This window comes from Ursus maritimus, unplaced genomic scaffold (assembly GCF_017311325.1).
Source record: "Ursus maritimus isolate PB19 unplaced genomic scaffold, ASM1731132v1 scaffold_11, whole genome shotgun sequence".
In the NCBI taxonomy this organism is placed as follows: Eukaryota; Metazoa; Chordata; class Mammalia; order Carnivora; family Ursidae; genus Ursus; species Ursus maritimus.
Window position 1 is genome coordinate 2,398,035 of NW_024423453.1, and position 21,723 is coordinate 2,419,757.

Genomic DNA, 21,723 nt, shown 5'->3' on the forward strand with positions numbered 1-21,723 from the left:
AGAAACAAAACAGGATCATAGGGAAAAGGAGGGAAAAATAAAACAAGACATAATCCGAGAGGGGGACAAACCATAAGAGACTCTTAATCATAGAAAACAAACTGAAGGTTCTTGGAGGGGAGGGGAGTGGGGAGTTGGGGTAACTGGGTAATGGGCATTAAGGAAGGACATGATGTAATGAGTACTGGGTGTTATATGAAACTGATGAATCACTGAACTCTACCTCTGAAACTAATAATATACTATGTTAGTTAGTTAAATTTTAATTTTAAAAATTGAGAGACAAAAAACTAATAAAATAAATAAATGTAAAAAAAGATGTCTGCTTCTATCTATCTATCTATCTATCTATCTATCTATCTATCTATCTATCTGAAAGGGAGAGAGAGAGAATGAGCACAGGAGCATGGGAGGGGCAGAAGGAGAAGCAGACTCCACCCGTCCCCCAAGCAGGGAACCTTACACGGTCTTGATCCCAGGACCTTAGGATAATGATCTGAGCCTAAGGCAGACACTTAACTAACTGAGCCAGAGTTGCCTCTTTCTGTTTTTGTAATTCTTCCTTTGCTTCTGTAATTCTTTTAGCATATGACTAGTTGAGATACTACAATTACACAGACAAAATGTGAAGCTTGCTACCTGAAGAAATATATCAAACAATCTTCTTAATTGTAAAACTAAATAGACATAAACGTTTTCTAAAGGTGCATAAACACAATCACATATTAGAAAACAGTTATGTTAAAAGGACATAAGTGATAACATTATTTTGAGCAATAATTATGCTACACTACATTTTTCACATCTGTCTTCCTTCAGAGTTTGTAAATTAAGTCTGCAGATACATACCAAATCTGTTTTTGGAGGATCTGGGCACTCAGTGGAGAAAAAAGGTGTCGAACTTCTGACTCCACTGCTATCAGCAGTTGGCTTTGGAGGTTGAGCGTGCTGTCTGTAAGTAGCACTTTTAGGAGTCCAACAAAACAGGTTGATTGATTCTCGCACACAGCGTTCGATGTCAATTTCTAGATAGAAATTTTTTTTCAAAGCAAATATTTAGAATTTGAATTGCTATGTTCATGTAAAAAACACTATCTTTCCTGAATGCATATATCCAATATGGCTAAGATGATAACCAATTAGAAAAGATGTCAGTAAAGTATAACGTAGATATTAATCAGCATATATATGACTACAATGATGGCAGTATTTTATATTATTATATACCTACATATATACATACATTTACATATGTGAATATATACATAGATTTTTATGTGTATTTTATTTATTATCTACATATATACACACATATGTATATATACATACATATATACATATACACAGTAGATATGTTTGGATATTTCAGTATATCATTATTTAAACATCATGGATTATAACACATCTTATTTAAGAATCTGCCTCATTTACTCCAATACTATGTTCACTTTTTCAAAGTAAAATAGAGGTTGGGGAGGGGAAGACTAGAATTTGGGAGTGGACAGGCAAAAGATCCAGTCTACCATGACTTCTAGTAAAGTGTACTTAAAGTTTTCTTTTCACCTATCAAAGGAGATATAAAATAAATAGGGCAAATTTTATTAAAGTATCAATTCTCAATTTTTAAAATAATTTCCTGAATTAAGTTTCACATATAGAAAAATTGCATGCACTTGGTTAAAATGATTTTTAAAAAGGTCTATTTATTTGAGCAATGGTAAATATAGTGAAATGTATTTTTTAAAAAGCTCTGTAACATTATCAACTTGATACTCCACAAAGAGAAGAACCCAGACACCAACTAGAAGAAAAATCAAAGTTCAAGATGCGTTCTCTACTCCATTTAAGAAGGAAGAAATGTGCTCAATTCATTTTTAAAAATTCCAATTAATATGGTTATGGTAAAAATTTGATGCTAAAGAGAGAAACCCTGTCACTTAAAACAAAGTTGATCCATTTAGCACTGTTAATCTCCAAAGAAAGAATTTCAGACCATAGATTTTGCATCTGCAGGGCTGAAATCAGTCTGACACATCTGTCACCCAGTAAAAGCTTGAGTCAAGTCAATGATCCACATCAGAGGTTGTGGTTCAGTCATTAAATCACTAGCATTGGAAAAGCCCATTGTATCTGCTTCCAAAACACCCTACCAATACCATAAAAGGTTTACAGTGAATCTTGAGAATTTACTGGCATCCACCCCAATTCCACCCCGATTATTAGTACTGGCAGATATCCCATTCTCCATTCACTTGACCCATGTCACCTCTCCATCTCAAAATCCTTCCAAAGTCGTTTATCATAACCAAAATATTATACAAAAAGTACTTTGTAAATTGTACATCAAAATATGCAATTATTCTTAAAAAGTAATCTCTTATCCTAGGGCACTACTGTTCTTTTAATTTCCACTATAATTTTGATTAATGCATTGTGAATAAAGCATGTACCCTGGATTATGGTTTCAAGGTTTGATTCCAAGCTCCATGAAGGATTTTGTGATTCTGAAAGAAATAACTTCTCTAAATCCTGAGTTTTCTTTCTCTCTCTCTCTTTTTTTTTAAAGATTTTATTTATTTATTTGACAGAGAGACAGCCAGCCAGCAAGAGAGGGAACACAAGCAGGGGGAGTGGGAGAGGAAGAAGCAGGCTCCCAGCACGGAGCATGGAGCCTGATGTGGGGCTCGATCCCAGGACCCTGGGATCACGCCCTGAGCCGAAGGCAGATGCTTAACGACTGAGCCACCCAGGCAACCCTAAATCCTGATTTCTTTATCCTCTTCCATTACTATCATATCTCTAAGAAAGAGTGAACTATTTCCAAAATAATAAAACACATCTCATACTTCATTTGGGCCAGAGTAGGTGAAAAATACATCTCTCCTGAAGACTTCTGTTCTTTTGCTCTAATGGCTATGAACTGCTCCCAAGATCTAGCGAACAGCTGTTGTCCTGGCACTTCTCTTTACTATCATCTAATTCCCTTCATCTCCCCCCTATATTTGATCCTTCTTTTGAGAGACATTATTTACTCTTTCTTGATTTACTCCATCATTTTGGTGGAACGCATTTTCCAGCAGCTTCTATGAAAGGGTGCACAGAAGGCAAATTATTTTGAAATCTTCCATGTCTTTTAATATATTTATTCTGCCCTTGACTGACAGTTACAGTAGGCATAGCATTCTAGGGCTGAATTTTTTCCCTTCGGGGTTATGCAAAATAGTGCTTCACTGTCTTCTTCTGAGAAGTCTGATATGATTCTGAATTGAAATCATTTGTATGTGATTTCCCATTTTCTGTAAACTTTTAGGATCCCTGGTGTTCTGAAATTTCATAATGATATATGTAAATATGTCACTTCATTATGCTAGGTATTTGGTGGTCCTTTTGTAATTCTCCACCTAACAGAGAAAGTTCTTGTTTGACACCTGAGGTAATTTGTTTTTTTCCTCTTTTCTCTTATTTTAAAAAATATCTTGAAAATCCTGAATTTGTTTTCTAATAATTTTGCCTTTTCTTCTTACTTTTCATCTGTCGTTTTTGTTTTATTCTCAGAGACTTTTCTTAAACTTTATCATCTAACTCTTCTATTAGAAAGCTCACTGCATTTCCACATTTTTAATTTTCAGTAAATCTTCTTTGTTCTTTGTTACTTAAAAAAAATCTGATTTGTCACAGTTGTAATATCTTCTCATAATTATCTTTGAGGATATTCCTTTATTCAGTTTGTGTTGGTCTGTGTGTTTTAGTTGGAGATTTTCCTTAGAGGTTTGGCGATCTATGAGCCTACCTATTTAAAAGAACAGCACTAAAAATCAGATTGGAAGTTTTGTATATGTGAGCAGGTCTTGTTGAGTGGCGGATTTACTACTAGGTAGCTTGGAGACATGATCATTTGTTAGAGGCCCCTAAATAAGGTATTTCTTCTCCTGGGGACATTCTACCTCTCCAGAGAATAATTCTCTAATCTGTCTAATCTTTTCCAGCATTGCCCATGGAGAGTTCCAGGGATTCTAACTACATACATCCCCTCATTTCTGCTCTCTGCTATGCTGTTGACTCTGAATTTCAAGATACTTTGATTCTATTACTCCAAAGAATATCCCTCCAAATTTATTGTGCTCATGGTCATGTTTTTTTGTAAAATCTGCAAAAGTAAAGATATTTGAGCCACAAAAAGTGAAGACTTCTGTCTTTATACCAATTTTCCATCTATTACATTTCATCTTGTGTTAGGCAACATCATAGTGGCTGGGGATACTGAGATATAACTAAGAATAAACTAAATTAGGAATAGATAATTAGTTTGATTTAATGGGATATATTTTTGTGATTTGAAGTCACTTCAGGGTATTGATAAAAGATTTTCTCCTTGATAAAACTCTAGTCAGATTCCTTTAGGCTTTTTCTTGACTATGCCTCAACTTTGGCTTATAAACACTTGAACAAAATGCTAGGATAGTCTTTAACAGTTCAAGGCCACATCCATAGGATGACTGTAGCCCCCACCCCTTAAAGTACCTGCTTGAGAAAAATCAAGGCTTCCAATATAATTTACTGTTTGTTCCAGTCAACATTTGAAGATAGGATCTCTGTCTCCAAGCCTCTGTGGGAAGGTAGAAATCTAACTTCAGTAAGTGCCAGTTAGCAAACCTAGATAGGTTTCACATGGACAAATGCCTTCCTTCACGCTTTTTATAATTTTTCATTTCCTTGAATCTTTCGGGCCCCTCCTCATCCCCCAGTCCCCACCTATTCCCCCATTCTCTCTTTAAAATGCCCAGTTACCCCCGTACAAATTGTTCATCCTGGACTCTTCTCTATTTTAACAGTATATCACTGACTGAAACCTGTCATTACCACTTTAACTAGTATCTGGCTTTGTTTATGTTTGACAGTACAGTATAGTTATTGCTCTAGAAATGACTTCCTGAAATACTCCCATCACCCACTATACAAGTGCAGAGGTTGTAATGTAATACGATGTATCCCAGCACCGGAAGTTTATGGGTAGGAGAAACAGTTGAAATATACACAGCCAAAAATCAGACTTAAAAATTCTTCCAAACTTTAAACACGTAAAATGGTAAGCAGAGAATCTGGTTCTCACTGATGCCTGATCAAAAGAGAAATACTCTCCTTCTAGGAATATACTTGATAATGTTACATATACAGTTATAAGTGCATCATTAACATTTTTTTCTCTTATGATAGGAATTTCACAAAATAGCACTTTTGCGTTTGTATGAAAGAAATCTGTAGCACCACCTGTGTTAAGTCATACGGGTTATGCATTCCCAATACTACTAATAAAAAACAAACTTCAACTAACACTATCAATAGAAAAACTGATTATCTATTTTTTGTATAGAAAATATGTGCAATTATTGTCATATGAAGAGATCATCAATGAGTATGAAGCAAAAAAGAAGGAAAAATATAGAGGTTTCTGACATTTAATAATTAAAGTATTACGTTATTTTTCTGTTTTGAAATTTGTTATGGTCTCCTTTCTCATTATCAATATTCTTTTAATGGTTTCATTTTGTAACATAATTTAATCTTCTTAGAGAGGGTCACTTCTCCACAATTTATAGGGTTTAGGCCCACGCAACCTGGATCTTCCCCTATCTTCCAGTCTTCTGCTAGGTGGCAGAGGAGTAGACACTTGGCTAGCAAGGTGGGTGCAAAGATCTACAGGGGTGGGAGAAATGAAACTACTCCTTATGCATGCATTGAACTCATTCTTCTGTTTTTTTTTCTGCCTCATTTTCATTCACTTTCAATGCCTGAGACTTTCTGGTGCTCTGCATCAAGAATTGGCTTGCTTCTTGCTAGTATTCTCCTTTATAGAAAGGTTGCAATTGTCTTTACTTTTTATGGAGTGAGTTACTATTGATGTAATTGTGTTCTATCTTCTCAATTATTGTTGTTTCTTGTCTACTCGTGCTCTTCTTACATTCTCTTTGTTCTTAGGATTATACTTTTTTCATTCCCTTACTGTTTCTCTTTAATGATGTTTCAGAAGGGAATAGGGATAGACATATGTGTACAATCTATCATTCTTAATTGGAAATGTTTCAAACTTTAAAGCTCTGGTTTAAAAGGGGTGGGAATGAATTCAGGGGTGGAAATGAGCATGGTGGGCTTGAACCCTTGCTTCCTTGGTCTAGCTCTTGGTCTAGTGGCATTTAAGGTATTTACTTAGAAAGTGGTATAATAATGGCATACTGGAAAGAGCATTAACCTGGGAGGCAGCATGATCTGGGCTTAAATTTCAATTCAGTTACTTACAAGTTGTATAGCTCTGGCCAAACTCATTTTTCTGCCTCTTTTTTCTCAATCATAAAATAGGGATAATGTTACCTGATTTCTGGGAGCATTATGAGGTATAAATAATATTATTTCAGCACATGGAAGGAACTCAGCGATATTACAAACTCCCAGATGTATAAAATGCGTGAGAACTTTTGGCACTTCACCTGAAATTTTACAAAGCATTAGCCTTAGGTCCCAGCTAGTCTGCCTTCTTGCTTGAAACCCAGTTTGAAATACAGGTTACATTTTAATTTTGCACTTGGTAGACTTCCATTTAGAAAGAGTTTGCCTTTTAAAAAATATTCTTTACTACCTTTCAAAATCCCAAAACTTGGAATGTTATTTAGTGATGAAAAGTAATGGGCTATCAAGTCATAAGCAGGCATGGAGGAAAAAGTCTGCAAAGCCTACATACTTTATGATTCCAACTATATGACATTCTAGAAAAGGCAAAGCTATCAAGACTGTAAAAAGAAATTACTGATTGCCAGGGGTTAGTAGGGTGGGAAGACTGGGGAGAAGGACTGTATAGCTGTAGCACAGATTTTTTAGGGTAGTGAAACTGTTCTGTATAATACTATAATACATGACGTTACTCACTTGTCAAAACCCACAGAACTGCTCAAAAACAGAGTGAACCTTAATGTAAACTTAGTTAATGGACCTTAGTTAATAATAATGTATCAATACTGATTCAACAATTGTATCAAATGTGACACATTCAGGCAAGATGTCAAAAACAGGGTAAATTATGAGCAGAGGAGTGGAGAAATATGGGAATGCTGTATTACCTGTTCAATTTTTTCTGTAAACTTAAAACGGTCCTCTCAAGTAAAGTCCGTAATTAAAAAACCAAAGAGCAGTGACAGAAGTAATACCAGTAAAAATAGCAGAGTAGATAACTCCAAGGGCACGTCTTCTCCATGGAGTTTTTTTGTTTTGTTTTGTTTTGTTTTGTTTTTAAAGAACTAATAGGGTGCCTGGGTGGCTTGATCTCCTAGGCCTCTGACTCTTGGTTTTAGCTCAGGTCATGATCTCATGGGTCATGGGATCCAGCCCCGGGTCTCCTTGCTCTGTGAGGATTCTGCTTGAAGATTCTCTCCCTCTGCCCCTCCCCCCACCCCCCCCACAACATGCTCTCTCTCAAATAAATAAATAAATCTTTGAAAAAATTTAAAAAATCAAGAACTAATGAAAGAAGTTAAAAAATGTATAGTCATGTCATCCCTGTATTATATTAATTTCTTGACTAGGGTAACAAATTATAACTTCTCCACCACATGCAAAACAAATTCCATTGCCAGAAAACATTAAGAAAAATCCCTTTGCATATTACTGGATGTAAAACAGAAACTCGATTTGCAAGAGTTAAAATATTAATAATTTTTTCCTAATCCTGCAATCATATGACAAGAAGGGCCATTGAAGCTATTTTGGAATATCTTGATTTACACAGAACATTTAACATATTGGGCAATTTTAACCATTTCCTTTCCCACTCTGAAATTCTCATCTGTAGTAATAACAGTATGGTTATTATTTCATCCCAACCTGTGTTTGAGACAATATGCTCAAAATTGTCTCTGTGAGGCAGCTAGAAAATTAAGTAGCCAGGAAAACTGCTAAGGACAAGAAATAAATAATTTTGTATATCCAAACCACTACTGTAAAACATGGCTTGCTTAAATAAGAGCAGATGAATTGTAGAAATAGTATTTCATATTTAAAATGAGTTTAAAATTTTATGAAGTTGAGTTTTTATTTGCTGTTCACTGAGAAAGGACTAACATGTAGAAAAAAAAGGAATGGCCAGTAGTTTGTCTAACATCAGATTTTTATCTAACACCAGGTATTGTCATCACTGTCATTAAAAATGAGCTTTGTAGAAAGTTAGAACTAAACTTCTGAAGATACTAGATTGGACCATCTGAAATTGCTGATATGGAAACCTACTTTGTAAACAACACATTCCCCTATAATAGTAAAAAGAATTAGATTTGGACTCCAAATGCTAGTTACTAACTTATACAATAAGGAGCATTCCATAACATCACCGTGCCTCAGTTATTTCAAGAGCAAAATGGAGATAATAAGAAAATCTACTTAACATAGCAGTGATATTTATACAAGATAAAAAATTTTAAAGGCTTTGTAAACCCTAAGTGATTCATGTTATTATAGAGATTATTTACATTGCCCAAATTTTCTAGTCACAATTTTGCTTCAGAAATGAAGCTTACTATAGGAGAATTAAAAATGTACAAACTTACATTTTGGTTTAAATAATGTTCCTCTGTGCCACTGTGTCCATAAAGGCCACCCTGCTGTTTGTTTAATTGAATAGAACTAAAAGTGAGTTCTTACTATGTTCAAAGTATGGTATTAAGTGCTGAGGCATCATAAAGATGAGTAATTGCTGAGAGTGTTGGAGTGGTGGCCCAGGCAGGGTGAGAGTTCCCACTGAACACCTTGGGTATTCATTCAGTTAAGGACCTTGACATGTCACATTCTTGGGCTAAGTAAAAGATTAAGGACCCAGCAGTTATTTAACTGTCTAGCAAAACAAAACACTCTTAAAGGAAGATAAGAAAGTCCAGATTCCTTTTAATGTATCTTTATCAATATCCACTGTATAATAAACAATAACTACATATGCAAAGCAGAATAATGTGACCTATATCAAAAGAAATAGAAGTTCATACAAATAGACCTATAAGATGAGTTAGAATTGAAATTATTAGATGAGACTTTAAAGTAATTACTATAAAATTTATGTTCAATGACTTAAAGGAAAATACTGTAAAGTGAATGGACAGAGAAATGCAAACAATAAGAAAAGTGAAATACAGGAACAGAAAGATACATTATTTGAAGTGGAAATTTACTGAAAGTTCTTAAAAGCAAGATAAAAATAAAAAGAACTATATTGGGGCACAACAAAATCTGATAAAAACCAAAAAATAAAGAGGTAACACAAATCTACAAAAAGGAATGAAGAGCACTGATAATGGAAAAATATGCTTGGTTAGATACAAAAAAATGATCTTTTAGCTTCTTTTAATATGGTTAAAAAGTAATTAGCTATTTAAAATCAGAGTAATAACAGTTTATCGTGAAGTTTATTACAAATGTAAATGTCAAATATATTAAAACAATGCCAGAAAATATGGAAAGTAAATGGAATCACACTTTTGCAAAGTTTTTACATTTTCTATAAAACTGTAGAATGTTAACTCTGTGTAAACTATGGTAGGTTAAGGACACGGATCATAGTCCCTAGAGCAATAGCCAAAAGCAATTTAAAATGCAAAATGAAAAGCCAACAAAGGTATTAAGATGAAATGTCAAAATTATTTAATTAACATAAGTCAGAAAAGGAAGATGAGAAACACAAGCAAATGGGACAACTAGAAATATGCCCAACCATATTAAAGACAAGTGGACTAAACACTCTATTTAAAAGGGAGTAAATATCAGACTGGATAAACACAGCAAATAATAATTATATGCCTCAATTATATGTCTATATGTCTAGATAACTATATGTCTGAAAGTAATACATTTAAAATATTTTAAATATAGAATATTTAAATATTTAAATTTAAAGTAACAGAATATAAGTATATATTTTAAATATTTCTAAATTTAAATACTTAAGAAGTCACAGATGGGTTGAAAATAAAACACAGAAAAAATACTATATAAGAACCAAGCATGAGAAAGTTCATGTGATTACATTAATATCAAACAAAACAGACTCTTAAGAAGTATTACTGAGATAAAGAGGCACATTTCATAATGATAAAAAGTTCATCCATCAAGATGACATAACAATCCTAAGCATATATGTATTTCATAAGAGAGCTTTAAAATATAGAAGTAAAAACTGATAGAATTAAGGTGTAATAGATAAATCTGTAATAATAGAGAGTTTAATGCCTCCCTCCAGTAATTTATTGAACAAAGAGAGGAAGAGCCTAGTTAGGGTAAAGAAGACCCAAACATTATTTTTGACTTATTTGACATTTACAAAGCACTACGCTTAAAAAATTTAAATAAACATGACCTTAATGTGCACATAAAACATTTAACAAGATAGGTAATAGGTGTCACATAAAGGTTCAACAAGTTTTTAAAATTGAAATTTCGACCAAAAAATATTTTTGACCAAAAAAAATTACAAGGGAAATCAGTAATTATTCTTACAGCAATAATAATGAAAAGACAGTATAACAAAATTTACTGTATTCCTCAAAAGTACTTAGGAACAGTTAAATTAGAAAAGATGAAAGTTATAAAATCAGTACTCTAAGTGTGATCTGCAAGAAGCAAGAAAGAGAGGGCTCATTAAATTCAAAGAAGACAGATGAAAGAAGAGTTAAGACAAAAAAAAAGAAAATAGAAAAACAATAAAACAATAATAGAAGTTAAATTAACAAGGAAAATATTAGTGAAATTGATAAACCCTAGCAGAATGATCAAGATAAAAAAGAGCAAATTATCAGTATACGAAATGAAAGGAGATACTACTACAGATACATCAGACAGTAAAACCATAGCAATACAATATTATGAACAATTAAATACCAGTGAATTTGAAAGCAAATAAAATAGATAAATTCCTTGGAAAGCATAGTTTACCGCATACATAACTTGACACAAGAAGAAATAGGACAAACATATCTTTATAATTTTTTTTTTTTTTTTTTTTTTTTACAGATTTTATTTATTTATTCAACAGAGATAGAGACAGCCAGCGAGAGAGGGAACAGAAGCAGGGGGAGTGGGAGAGGAAGAAGCAGGCTCATAGCGGAGGAGCCTGATGTGGGGCTCGATCCCATAACACCGGGATCACGCCCTGAGCTGAAGGCAGACGCTTAACCGCTGTGCCACCCAGGCGCCCCTGGACAAACATATCTTTAAAGAAGTTAATTCTTAATGAAAGAATTTCCACAAAGAAAACTACAGGTGGAGATGGTTTCATTGGTGAAATTTATAAAATATTTAAAGAATTTCTTACAATCTTGCACAAATTCGTTCTGAAGACAGAAAAAGAGGGAATACTCCCACTTGTTTTAAGACTATAACTTTAAATAAACCTGATATAACTCAGTATTCCTCTGATACAAAAATCTGAGAAAAATATATGATAATTAAAACCCAGTATTTCTCATGAACATAGACATAAAGTCCTTAACAAAATATTACTTAAGTGTGGTAGGATGAATAATGACCCCCAAATATATATACATCCTAAGCTTCAGAACCTGTGAACACATTCCGTTATATGGCAAAAGAACCTTGAAGTGTGATTAAGTTAAGGATCTTGAGATGGGCAGATAATCATGAATTATGCAGGAGGACCCAATGTAATCACAAGTAACCTTATAAGAAGGAGCATGAGTTCAGAGGAAGTAGAAAGAGATGTGACAACATTATGCAGTGGGTGTTAAAGATGAAGGAAGGGGCCACAGACAAAAGAATGCATGTGGCCTCTAGAAGTTGGCAAAAAGGAAATGGATTTTCCCTTCTGAGCCTCCAGAAGGAACAAGCCCTCCCAATACCTTGACTTTTGTCCAGTCAGACTGATTTTTAATTTCTGATCTCCAGTGTATAAATCGTAAATCTGTGTTGTTTGTGGTAGTCTTTTACAGGAGCAATAGGAAACTAATACACAAGGGTATACCCTAGGTGTAAACTATTTTTCTATTCACAATATTTCTTTCTTATTTTTTTTCTTTCCCTCCCTCCCTCCCTCCCTCCCTTCCTATAGCTTTTCAAATTAATGTTTTCAATTTCTTTGGGTAATACTCAGTAGTGGAATTACTGATCATATGGTATTTCTATTTTTAATATTTTGAGGAACCTCCATACTGTTTTCTTTTTAATTGCAGCCATTCTGACAGTGTAAGGTGATAATCTCATTGTGGTTTTGATTTGCATTTCCCTGATGATTAGTGATGTTGAGCATGTTTTCATGCATTTATTTGCCATCTGTATGTCTTTGGAGAAATGTCAATTCAGGTCCTTGGCACATTTGTTAATCAGATTGGGGTTTTTTGATGTTGTTTTGTATAAACATTCTTTATATAGTTGGCTATCAACCCCTTATTGGATATATCATTTGCAAATATCTTTTCCCATTCAGTAGGTTGACTTTCAGTTTTGTTAATGGTTTCCTTTGTTGTGCAAAAGCTTTTTATTTTGGTGTAGTCCCAATAGTTTATTTTTTGCTTTTGTTTCCCTTGCCTGATAAGCATAATCTAAAAAAATGTTTCTATGGCCTATGTCAAAGAAATTATTGCCTATGTTTTCTTCTAGGTGTTTTATGGTTTCAGGTTTTACATTTAGGTCTTTAATCCATTCTGAGTTTGTTTTTGTGTATGGTGTAACAAAGTGGCCCAGTTTTATTCTTTTGCATGTAGCTGTCCATTTTCCCAGCACCATTTATTGAAAAGACTGACTTTTTCCCATTGTATATTCTTGCCTCCTTTGTTGTAGATTAATTGGTACCATATAAGCATGGGTTTATTTCTTGGCTCTCTGTTCTGTTACATTGATTTATATGCCTATTTCTGTCCCAGTACCATGCTATAGCTTTGTAGCATATCTTGAAATCTGGGATTGTGATACCTCTGGCTTTATTCTTTTTTCTCAAGATTGCTCTTGCTATTTGAAGTCTTTTGTGGTTGCACACAAATTTTAGGATTATTTGTCCTAGCTCTGTAAAAAAGGCTGTTGGTATTTTGATAGGGATTGCATTAAATCTGTAGATTGCTTTGGGTAGTACGGACATTTTAACAATATTAATTCTTCCAATCCATGAGCAGGGACTATCTTTCCATTTGTTTGTGTCATCTTCAATTTCTTTAATCAATATTTATAATTTTCAGAGTACAGGTCTTTCACCTCCTTGGTTAAGTTTATTCCTAGGTATTTTATTCTTTTTAGTGCAATTGTAAATGGGATTGTTTTCTTAATTTATCTTTCTGCTACTTCCTTATTTGTGTATAGAAATGCAATGGATTTCTGTGTATTAATTTTGTGTCCTGCAACTTTACTGAATTCGTTTATTACTTTTTGTATTTTTTTTTGGTGGAGTCTTTAGGGTTTTCTGAGTATAATATCATGTTGTCTGCAAATAGCGACTGTTTAACTTCTTCCTTACCAATACAGATGTCTCTTATATTTGTTTTTCTTGTCTGATTACTGTTTCTAGGACTTTCAGTACTATGCTGAAAAAAAGTGGTGAGAGTGGACATCCTTGTCTTGTTTCTGATGTCAAAGGAAAAGTTCTGTTTTTCATCATTGAGTATGATGTTATCTGTAGGCTTTTCATAAATGACCTTTATGATGTTGAGATATATTCCCTTCAAACCTACTTTATTGAAAGTTTTTATCATGAATGGATGTTGAATTTTGTCAAATACTTTTTCTGCATGTGTTGAGATGATCATATGGTATTTATCCTTCATTTTGCTAATGTATCATGTTGAATGATTTGTGAAAACTAAACCATCTTTGCATCCCTGAAATAAATCCCACTTGATTACAGTGAATGATCCTTTTAGTATATTGTTGAATGTGGTTTGTTAATATTTTGTTGAGAATTTTTGCATCTATGTTCATCAGGGCTATTAGTCTGCAGTTTTCTTTTTTCTTTTCTTTTTTTTTTTGTGTGTGGTATCTTTGTCTACTTTTAGTATCAGGGTAATGCTGGCCTTGTAGAATGTATTTGGAAGATTTCCTCCCTCTTCTAATTTTTTGGATAGTTTGAGGAGAATAGGTATTAACTCTTCTTTAAATGTTTGGTAGAATTCACCTGTGAATCCACCTGGTCCTGGACTTTTGTTCTTGGTAGTTTTTTTGTTTTGTTTTTTTTTGTTTTGAGAGACAGAATCTTAAGCAGGCTCTATACTTTGTGCAGAGCCTGATGTGGGGCTCAATCAACCGCCCCCGAGATCATGACTTGAGTCAAAATCGAGATTCAGACACTTAACCAACTGAGCCACCCAGGTGCCTCTGTTGGTAGTTTTTTGATTAATAATTCAATTTTGTTACTAGTAACTGGTCTGTTCAGAATTTCTATTTCTCCCTGATTCCTTTTTGGAAGATTCAGTTTTTAGAAGTTTATCTCTATTCACAATATTTCTGATAGACCAAATGTGAGGGATTTTCTCTTACACCAACAACCAATTCTCCAACTCTTTGGATACCAGCTGGATGTCCTACAATTTAATTCAATTCTGAACAGTAACTACCCAGAATTTGCACAGACCTCACAAGTAAAGGGCTCAGTCCCACAAGACTGCCTCCATTTCAGATGCTGGTCACAAGTCCCAGGTTGTCACCTATACTTCTGACCAACTGGCTATAAATTGTGGTTCCCACCATCCGTTTCTCAGGTTAATTTACTATAACAGTTCACAGAACTCAGGGAAACACTTTACTTAAGTTTACCAGTTTATTATAAGGGATACAAATGAATAGCCAGATGAAGAGCTATATAGGGCAATGTCCAAAAGGATCCCAAGTGTGGGAGCTTCTGTCCCTGTGAAGATGAGGTGAACTTCCCAGCAAGTGGCTATGTTCACCAACCAAGAATCTCTCTGAACTCTTTAGGTATTTTTATAAAGGCTTCATCACATAGGCATGAGTGATTACTAACTCAATTTCCAGTTCCTCTCCTGTCCTAGGAGGATAGGGGATAGGGTTGAAAGTTCCAAGTTTCTAATCATGGCTTGGTCTTTCTGATTACAGCTCTTAGTCTGAAGCTCTCTAGGAGCTCACAAAGATTTATCTCATTAAAAACAAACACTGCTCCTATCACCTAAGAGATTCCAATGGACTTAGGACCTTTGAGTCATAACCAAAGTCAAGGACCAAATATTAGAATAAAAGATGCTCCTAGTATCCCTGCCATTCAGGCAATTACAAGTGTTTTAGGAACTTGTGTCAGAAAGTGGGGGGAGAAACCAAATATATAGTTCTTATTCTGTCACTCCTGGGAATTTGAGGTTGGCTTAACAAAATGGACTGTTAATTAATGTAACTCTTTAGATAAACAGGCTACAGGAACACTATATGATTAGCATAATAGATGCTGAAAAAAATGTGACAAAAATTCAATGCTCATTAATCATAAAAACTCTCAACAAACTAGGAAAAGAAGGGAACTTCCTCAAACTGATAAAGGGCATTTATAAAAAATCTACAGCTAACATAAAGCTTAATGGTGAAACATCAAATGCTTTTTTTTTTTTTCCTCTCCTAATAGTGAACCAAGACAGGGATGTATTTTCATCAATTCTATTCAATGAATTGATGGAATGAAGGTCCTAGTCAGTGCAATGAAGAAAAATAAAAGAAAGGCATAAAAATGGGAAAGGAAGAAATGCAACTGTCTTTCTTCTCAGAGAATATGTTTTTTTTACATTTAGGAAAAAACCCTAAGGAATCTACAAAACTATTAGAACTAGTAAATGAATTTAGCAAGTTTGAAGGCTAACATGGTTCAAAACTCAGTTCATTTCTATATATTATTGACACATAATTGGATAATAAATTTTAAAATTTGATGACCAATAGAATGAAAAGCATAAAATATCTAGGAATACATTTAATAAAAAATAAGCAAAATATCACCTGAAAACTATAAGCATTGTTGAGAGAAATTAACGAAGACCTAAATAAATGGAGATACACCATGTTCATGGATTAAAAGACTCAATATTGATAAAACTGCAATTGCTCCTAAATCTGATCTATAGATTCAAAGCAATCCTAATCAAACTACGACCAGCTTTGTTGCAGATTTTTTTTGACAAAAACTCAGGCAATTTAATGGGGAAAGGAAAGCCTTTTCAACAAAAGGAACTGAAATAACTGAATAAATATATGGGACAATAAATAAACCTTCATATCAAAATCATACCACACAATGAATTCATCTGAATAATAGACCAAAACATGAAAATTAAAATAAGCTTCTGGAAGAAAACTTAGGAGAATATCTTAATGATTTTGAAGTAGGCAAATATTTCTTAGGGAGGGTACACTATCTGAGGATTCTGGCTCCTGGATAAAAATCCATAAATGATTTTTCAGGCTCAGCCATAGGCAATTACAAATGCTTTACCTTGAGGCCTCATGAGAGAAGGCTGCCCTCCTCACACCAGACTTCGTACATAGCCGATGCACTGTAGTCTCTGAAGGCAGTTGCTGTCAAGGACTCAGATCTCCTTGGCTGACCATGCTGTTAAACATATCTACATTCCTAGTCCAGGCCCCAACACAGATGTCTTTTATAAGCTGCTTTTGGCAGAGGTCTTCTTCAGAGACCTTCAAAGACTTCTTTATCAGAGGAAGATGAACTTGAAGATATTTCCTCCACTCTAATTGAATACTAAGTACTTCTCTATTCCAATCTGTTTCTACTCCACCCTTCCCCGGCCTCCAGGTCCATTAGACTGCAGGAACCTTTTGCTCCAGGCTCCTTCTTAGTTAGACTTTCGGATCTGTGCTGATCCACCTGACCCTCCACTATTCCATGTGGAAAAATAAAACATGGAGGAGTTGGTGCTTTCTTCTGTTTAGCCTCTTGCATATTCTATTGCACTAAGTAATTATAGACTTGACTGTTAGTTTAATTTTGGTTTGTTGTCTTAATTGCCTACTACAACAGCTGGCTATCAGCCCGCTTGAGCTCACCCCACCCCCTGACAATATAACCATAAAAGAAAAAAATGATAAACTTTATTAAAATCAAAATTATCAACTTACCAAAAGACAGTTAAGAAAACAGAAACGCCAAGAACAGATAAAACTCACACACATTAATGGAACAGTGGTTGTTAATGGGGGAGTAGAGATTGACAGGGGAGTGACATCAAGGAATTTTCTGGGGTAATGCAAATATTCTATATCTTGATTGTTGGGACTTGTGACCGGCATCTGAAGTGGACGCAGTCTTGTGGGACTGAGTCCTTTACTTGTGGGGTCTGTGCAAATTCTGGGTAGTTACTTGTTATTTACATAGATATTTATTACTGTCAAGATGTATTGAATTGTACAATTGAAGCCTATATATTTCACTGTTTATAAATCTTATATCAATTAAAAATATGTTTAAATATTGAGAAAAACAAACAAACAAACAAACAAGAGAAAGCACAAGGTCTTTGTATCTTCTTTTCCTATAAAGTTTTTTTGTGTAAAATTTTCAGTTGGACTAGAATGGAGAGGCTAGGTATGGAGTTATACTCCATTTGTTCAATTACATAGCATCATTTATTATCTATTAAAAACTTTAGAACATTTGAATAATTTTATTAACATCCAAAACCATAAGGGTGATCTGCAACCCATTAATCTACCTATCTCAACCACAGATATTTTTGACACAAATTATTTGTAAGAAGGTGAGAAGAAGTATTGATGTTCTAAGACATGAAAACATCTCAACAATAATACAATAGAACTCTCACTGCTGAACAAACAACTACAAAGTTGCTTATCTTACTAACAGAAAACAAGGTGAATGGAATAAAATATGCTTATTATGAAGCATTCTCTACAACATAAGTCATAAGGACAGTACTCCCTGACATCCTCAGGCTGACAGAACTGCTACCACCATTTAATATACTGAGATGAAGTATATTATAGTGGGTAGAGAAACACAGATTCAAGACCCAATAATCTTGAGTAACTCACCGATTCACCCTTTAACATTGTAATGAGTATCATCTGTAGTCCAAGAAACACACAGATAGAATGTTATTACTAGATAAGAGAATTCTAAAACATAAGAAAATGCAGTGAGAGACCAATTTACTAAGATTTTGTAGGTGCTAAAGAGATAGCATCTGAAAATTCTTTCGGGACTTTGCCATGTAAATTATCATGGTAAAGAGCAACAAGTACTCTTTTACCAGATTCTTGAACTTATCACTGGCCAGTTGCTCTCTTTTCATTCTTTGGAATCATAGCATTTTAGAAGTGTCCAATCCATTCTGCACGCTACACCCAGAATCATTTTTCTAAAATATAAATCTAATCATGTCATTTTTCTGTGTAAAACTTTCCAACTGAATATGGAATAAACCCCAAATTCCTCAGCATATTATAAGGTCCTCATAATCAGGACTCTATTTCATCAATTTCTGTCACCATTATCAGTGCTATTACCCCAGTCCATTCACTCCAATATCTTTATCTCTCATCCTACCCTCTGGTCACTCTATTAGTATCCTATTTAGAGTTAGATGGTCACACAGTTGCACACCTCCTATGCTACGTTCTAAGCCTCCAGTGCTTTTTCCTCATCCTCCTATGGGGCTGGTACTGTCTTATCCTTATGTTTATGGCCTCAATGCATAAAACTGTGTCTGTCATATAATTGTTTTTATCAGACAAGTATTGAATGAATGACTTAACTTATCCTAAGTTCTCCCAGAAAGTGGTCAAAATTTCTTGACAACCAATTCATCCACTTTAGGTACTTCACACAGCTCAAAAACATTAAAGCAAAGTTGCTAAGTCTCATTGATCAATATCATTGAATGTTTCCAAAAGTAAGTCTATTCTTGCCTTTCCTTGTTGTTCTAAACATGGTTTTTTCACAAGCCCACATTTACTGCGGTTTAGCTTTACTGACACCACTATTTATCTATATAATATTTCTGGATGATTTGGATTTGTTTTGTGCTCCTTTCACATTCTTAGTTCAATTCAGATGGACACTATAGCAGAACAATATCAGACAGGACAGAAAGAAGTCTGACAGACATCCTGTAATTGGGCTTAAAAGATAGTAACCTTGGAAACTGTATTCATAACACCAAGTGGCTAATGTTTAGTATTGGATGGCACTATGAAAAACGCAGTATTTCTTCTAAAAATACCTTGCCACTATTTTTAGATTGTATAAGAAATGGCATGTAGACTGCTTTTACATTTATCTCCCCTAGTACTAAAATGACATATGTATCAACACATGTGAAGAACTTTTAGCCACATTTTCTAGCATCATTTGTACTTCCTCAGAAGGTAACATCCCACTATATAATCTATTACAAGGGAATAGGATTTGGGAACAATTTTTGGCAAAAATATATCTTTCTGCTATGTTCTCTCTTCAAGCACTAAAGAGTTAGTCTAAAGTGATGGAAAGAAGGGAGAAAGGAGAGGGAACTTATAGAGATTGAATGTTACATGTTCTTCAAGTGTTTTTAAAATATTAAATGGAACATATACTTTAAAAGAATAGTTATGGATACTGTGTACCCAGTACCGGATTTTGCATCAGGTGCACGATGTATATTATCTTTAGTGCCCGTCATAACACTAAAGCAGAAATTAATGCGCCAGAACTGGGATGTGAACTTGCATCTATGTTATCTACAGACAGCTCTCAGTAGGAGCACCCCCTGAAAGTTTCTCAGTTCACACAGGTAGTGTGTGGTGGAGCTAGGACTTAAATCCTTATCTGTCTTGACTGCAAAGCCTGTGCTATCTACTATATTACACTGTCTCTGAGCAATGAAAGGAAATACTCTTCTTAGTCAGAATTACCTAAGAAGTCAAGCCTTGACTTCTTAGGTAATTCCTCAATTGCTTTTGCTAACCTGGAAATCTGTATGATTGATACCTACTTTAATAATTTATAGAAAGAGCCAAATGGGATGATTGCTGCATTTATACCAACAGAAAAGCCTGTCATGATAGAATGGAAAACTGAGAAAAAGCATAATCATGATGATGACAATATTCATAAAAATAATCACTTACATCACATTTGCTCTGTGCCAGGTACTGCTCTAAGTTGTTTTGATATATTTATTTAACACAACAACCCTATGAGGTAGTACTATTATCATTCTCATGCAATCAGAGTTAAGGAAACAAAGAGGTTAGGTCATGACCCTAAGGTCACACAGCTATAACTGGTAGAGCCAGGATCTGAAACCCAGGTGAACTGGTTCCACATTCCATGCTCTTTAACAACTAGAGCTATTGAGTGTCTCTTTGTAGAAAGAAACAACTAGAAAGGACAATTAAAAAAAAAAATGCAACCCTATTTTTTGTTCACAAGGTTACCACCTGGGTGGTGTTTCCATCATGTTACTGTCAATAGATGTTCAGAAGCAATCTGCTTCAGCAAAGAATTTAGTTAAATTTGCTGTTTGCTTATGCTTTTAAACTTAGTTGAGTGGGGATTTCAGTAAAGTACAACATATTTATTGAGTTCAAATCAATGTTTGATCCTATCCAGTCTTCACCTACAAAGTCTGTCTCAAGAATTAAAGTGAAATATAGAGTTAGCCTATCTATCCTTTTTCTGTAGACTTAGAAAGATTGTTTCTTTTACATATGTTCCAAGCTTATGTTACATAATATTTTCCTTAGAAAAGGCACGTTCAGTGTGTTTGTGTGTATTAATCTGGATTCACCTCTTAGGACTTCCCATGATCACCTCCAGTTCTTTCAAGCATCAAGTACAGTTAGGAAGCTCAACATGATGGAAAAAGAGATCTCTTTAGATCTATTTAAGAAAGACATCTCAAATAAGTGTCCTTTGATTAAAAATAAAACACAGGTATACTTTAGGGCAAGGTCTACATTTAGACCCTTTCTGGTTTTTTTTAAGTCATATTTTTATTATAATCTCTTGGGGAATTATATACAGTGACCAAGCAAATAATGAGCCAGAATAATGGCACTAAGGATCAAGGCAATTCACATCAACAGAAGGCATCCTATTTTCAAAGTAGGTAGAGTTTACCTTTTCAACGGGTCAGGCCTAACAAATGTATTCTTACTTTCTGATTTCAGAAATAATAATTTTATTTTAATGGACAAGCAATGTTACTGCTAATATTCCTATACAATCTGACAACAGATTCTTTTACCAGTGTTTAATGGTGCATTTAGGTATGAAATTGGAAAGGTGTTTAATTTGCTTGATTTCAAAATGCACAATCAGCATTTCTGATTTTTTTTTTAGAAGTGACCAGAAAAATTCTCTTAATCCTAATCAATAATCCTCTGTTTACTTTGGCCTCTGTTTAAGTTGGGAATGAGAGGAAAACATCCGCAGGGTACAGACAGTGTTCCTAGCTCGTGAAATCAGCTTCTTTATTACTATTCAACACCATAAGAAAAAAAAATAGATAATCTGATTTTCAAGAGGAATCTCCCAGAAACAATATAAGAACTAAACTACTATTTGCTCATATAAAAAATAATTTAAGTTTGGTAAGTTAGAAAGATGATGGCGATACTTTGAATTTGGGGGAAAGAAGGAAGGAGAAATTTTATAAATAATAAATAAATAAATAAATCCAAGCATTTTTGTTATTTTCCCAAAAGGATGAAGATTTTCAACAACAGAGAGATAGTGAA

The 21,723-nt window shown here is 34.2% G+C and overlaps 1 protein-coding gene across 2 annotated transcripts in view; it reads right to left on the reverse strand.

Moving 5' to 3' along the window:
• The window catches only part of TBCK (TBC1 domain containing kinase), a 201,409-nt gene that overhangs the window by 69,668 nt on the left and 110,018 nt on the right, over window positions 1–21,723 (reverse strand). For both annotated transcript variants that reach the window (XM_008689397.2, XM_040626208.1), the window contains one exon: window positions 850–1,025. In XM_008689397.2, the coding sequence (XP_008687619.1) occupies window positions 850–1,025 (176 nt within the window). The remainder of the gene's footprint in view (window positions 1–849; window positions 1,026–21,723) is intronic.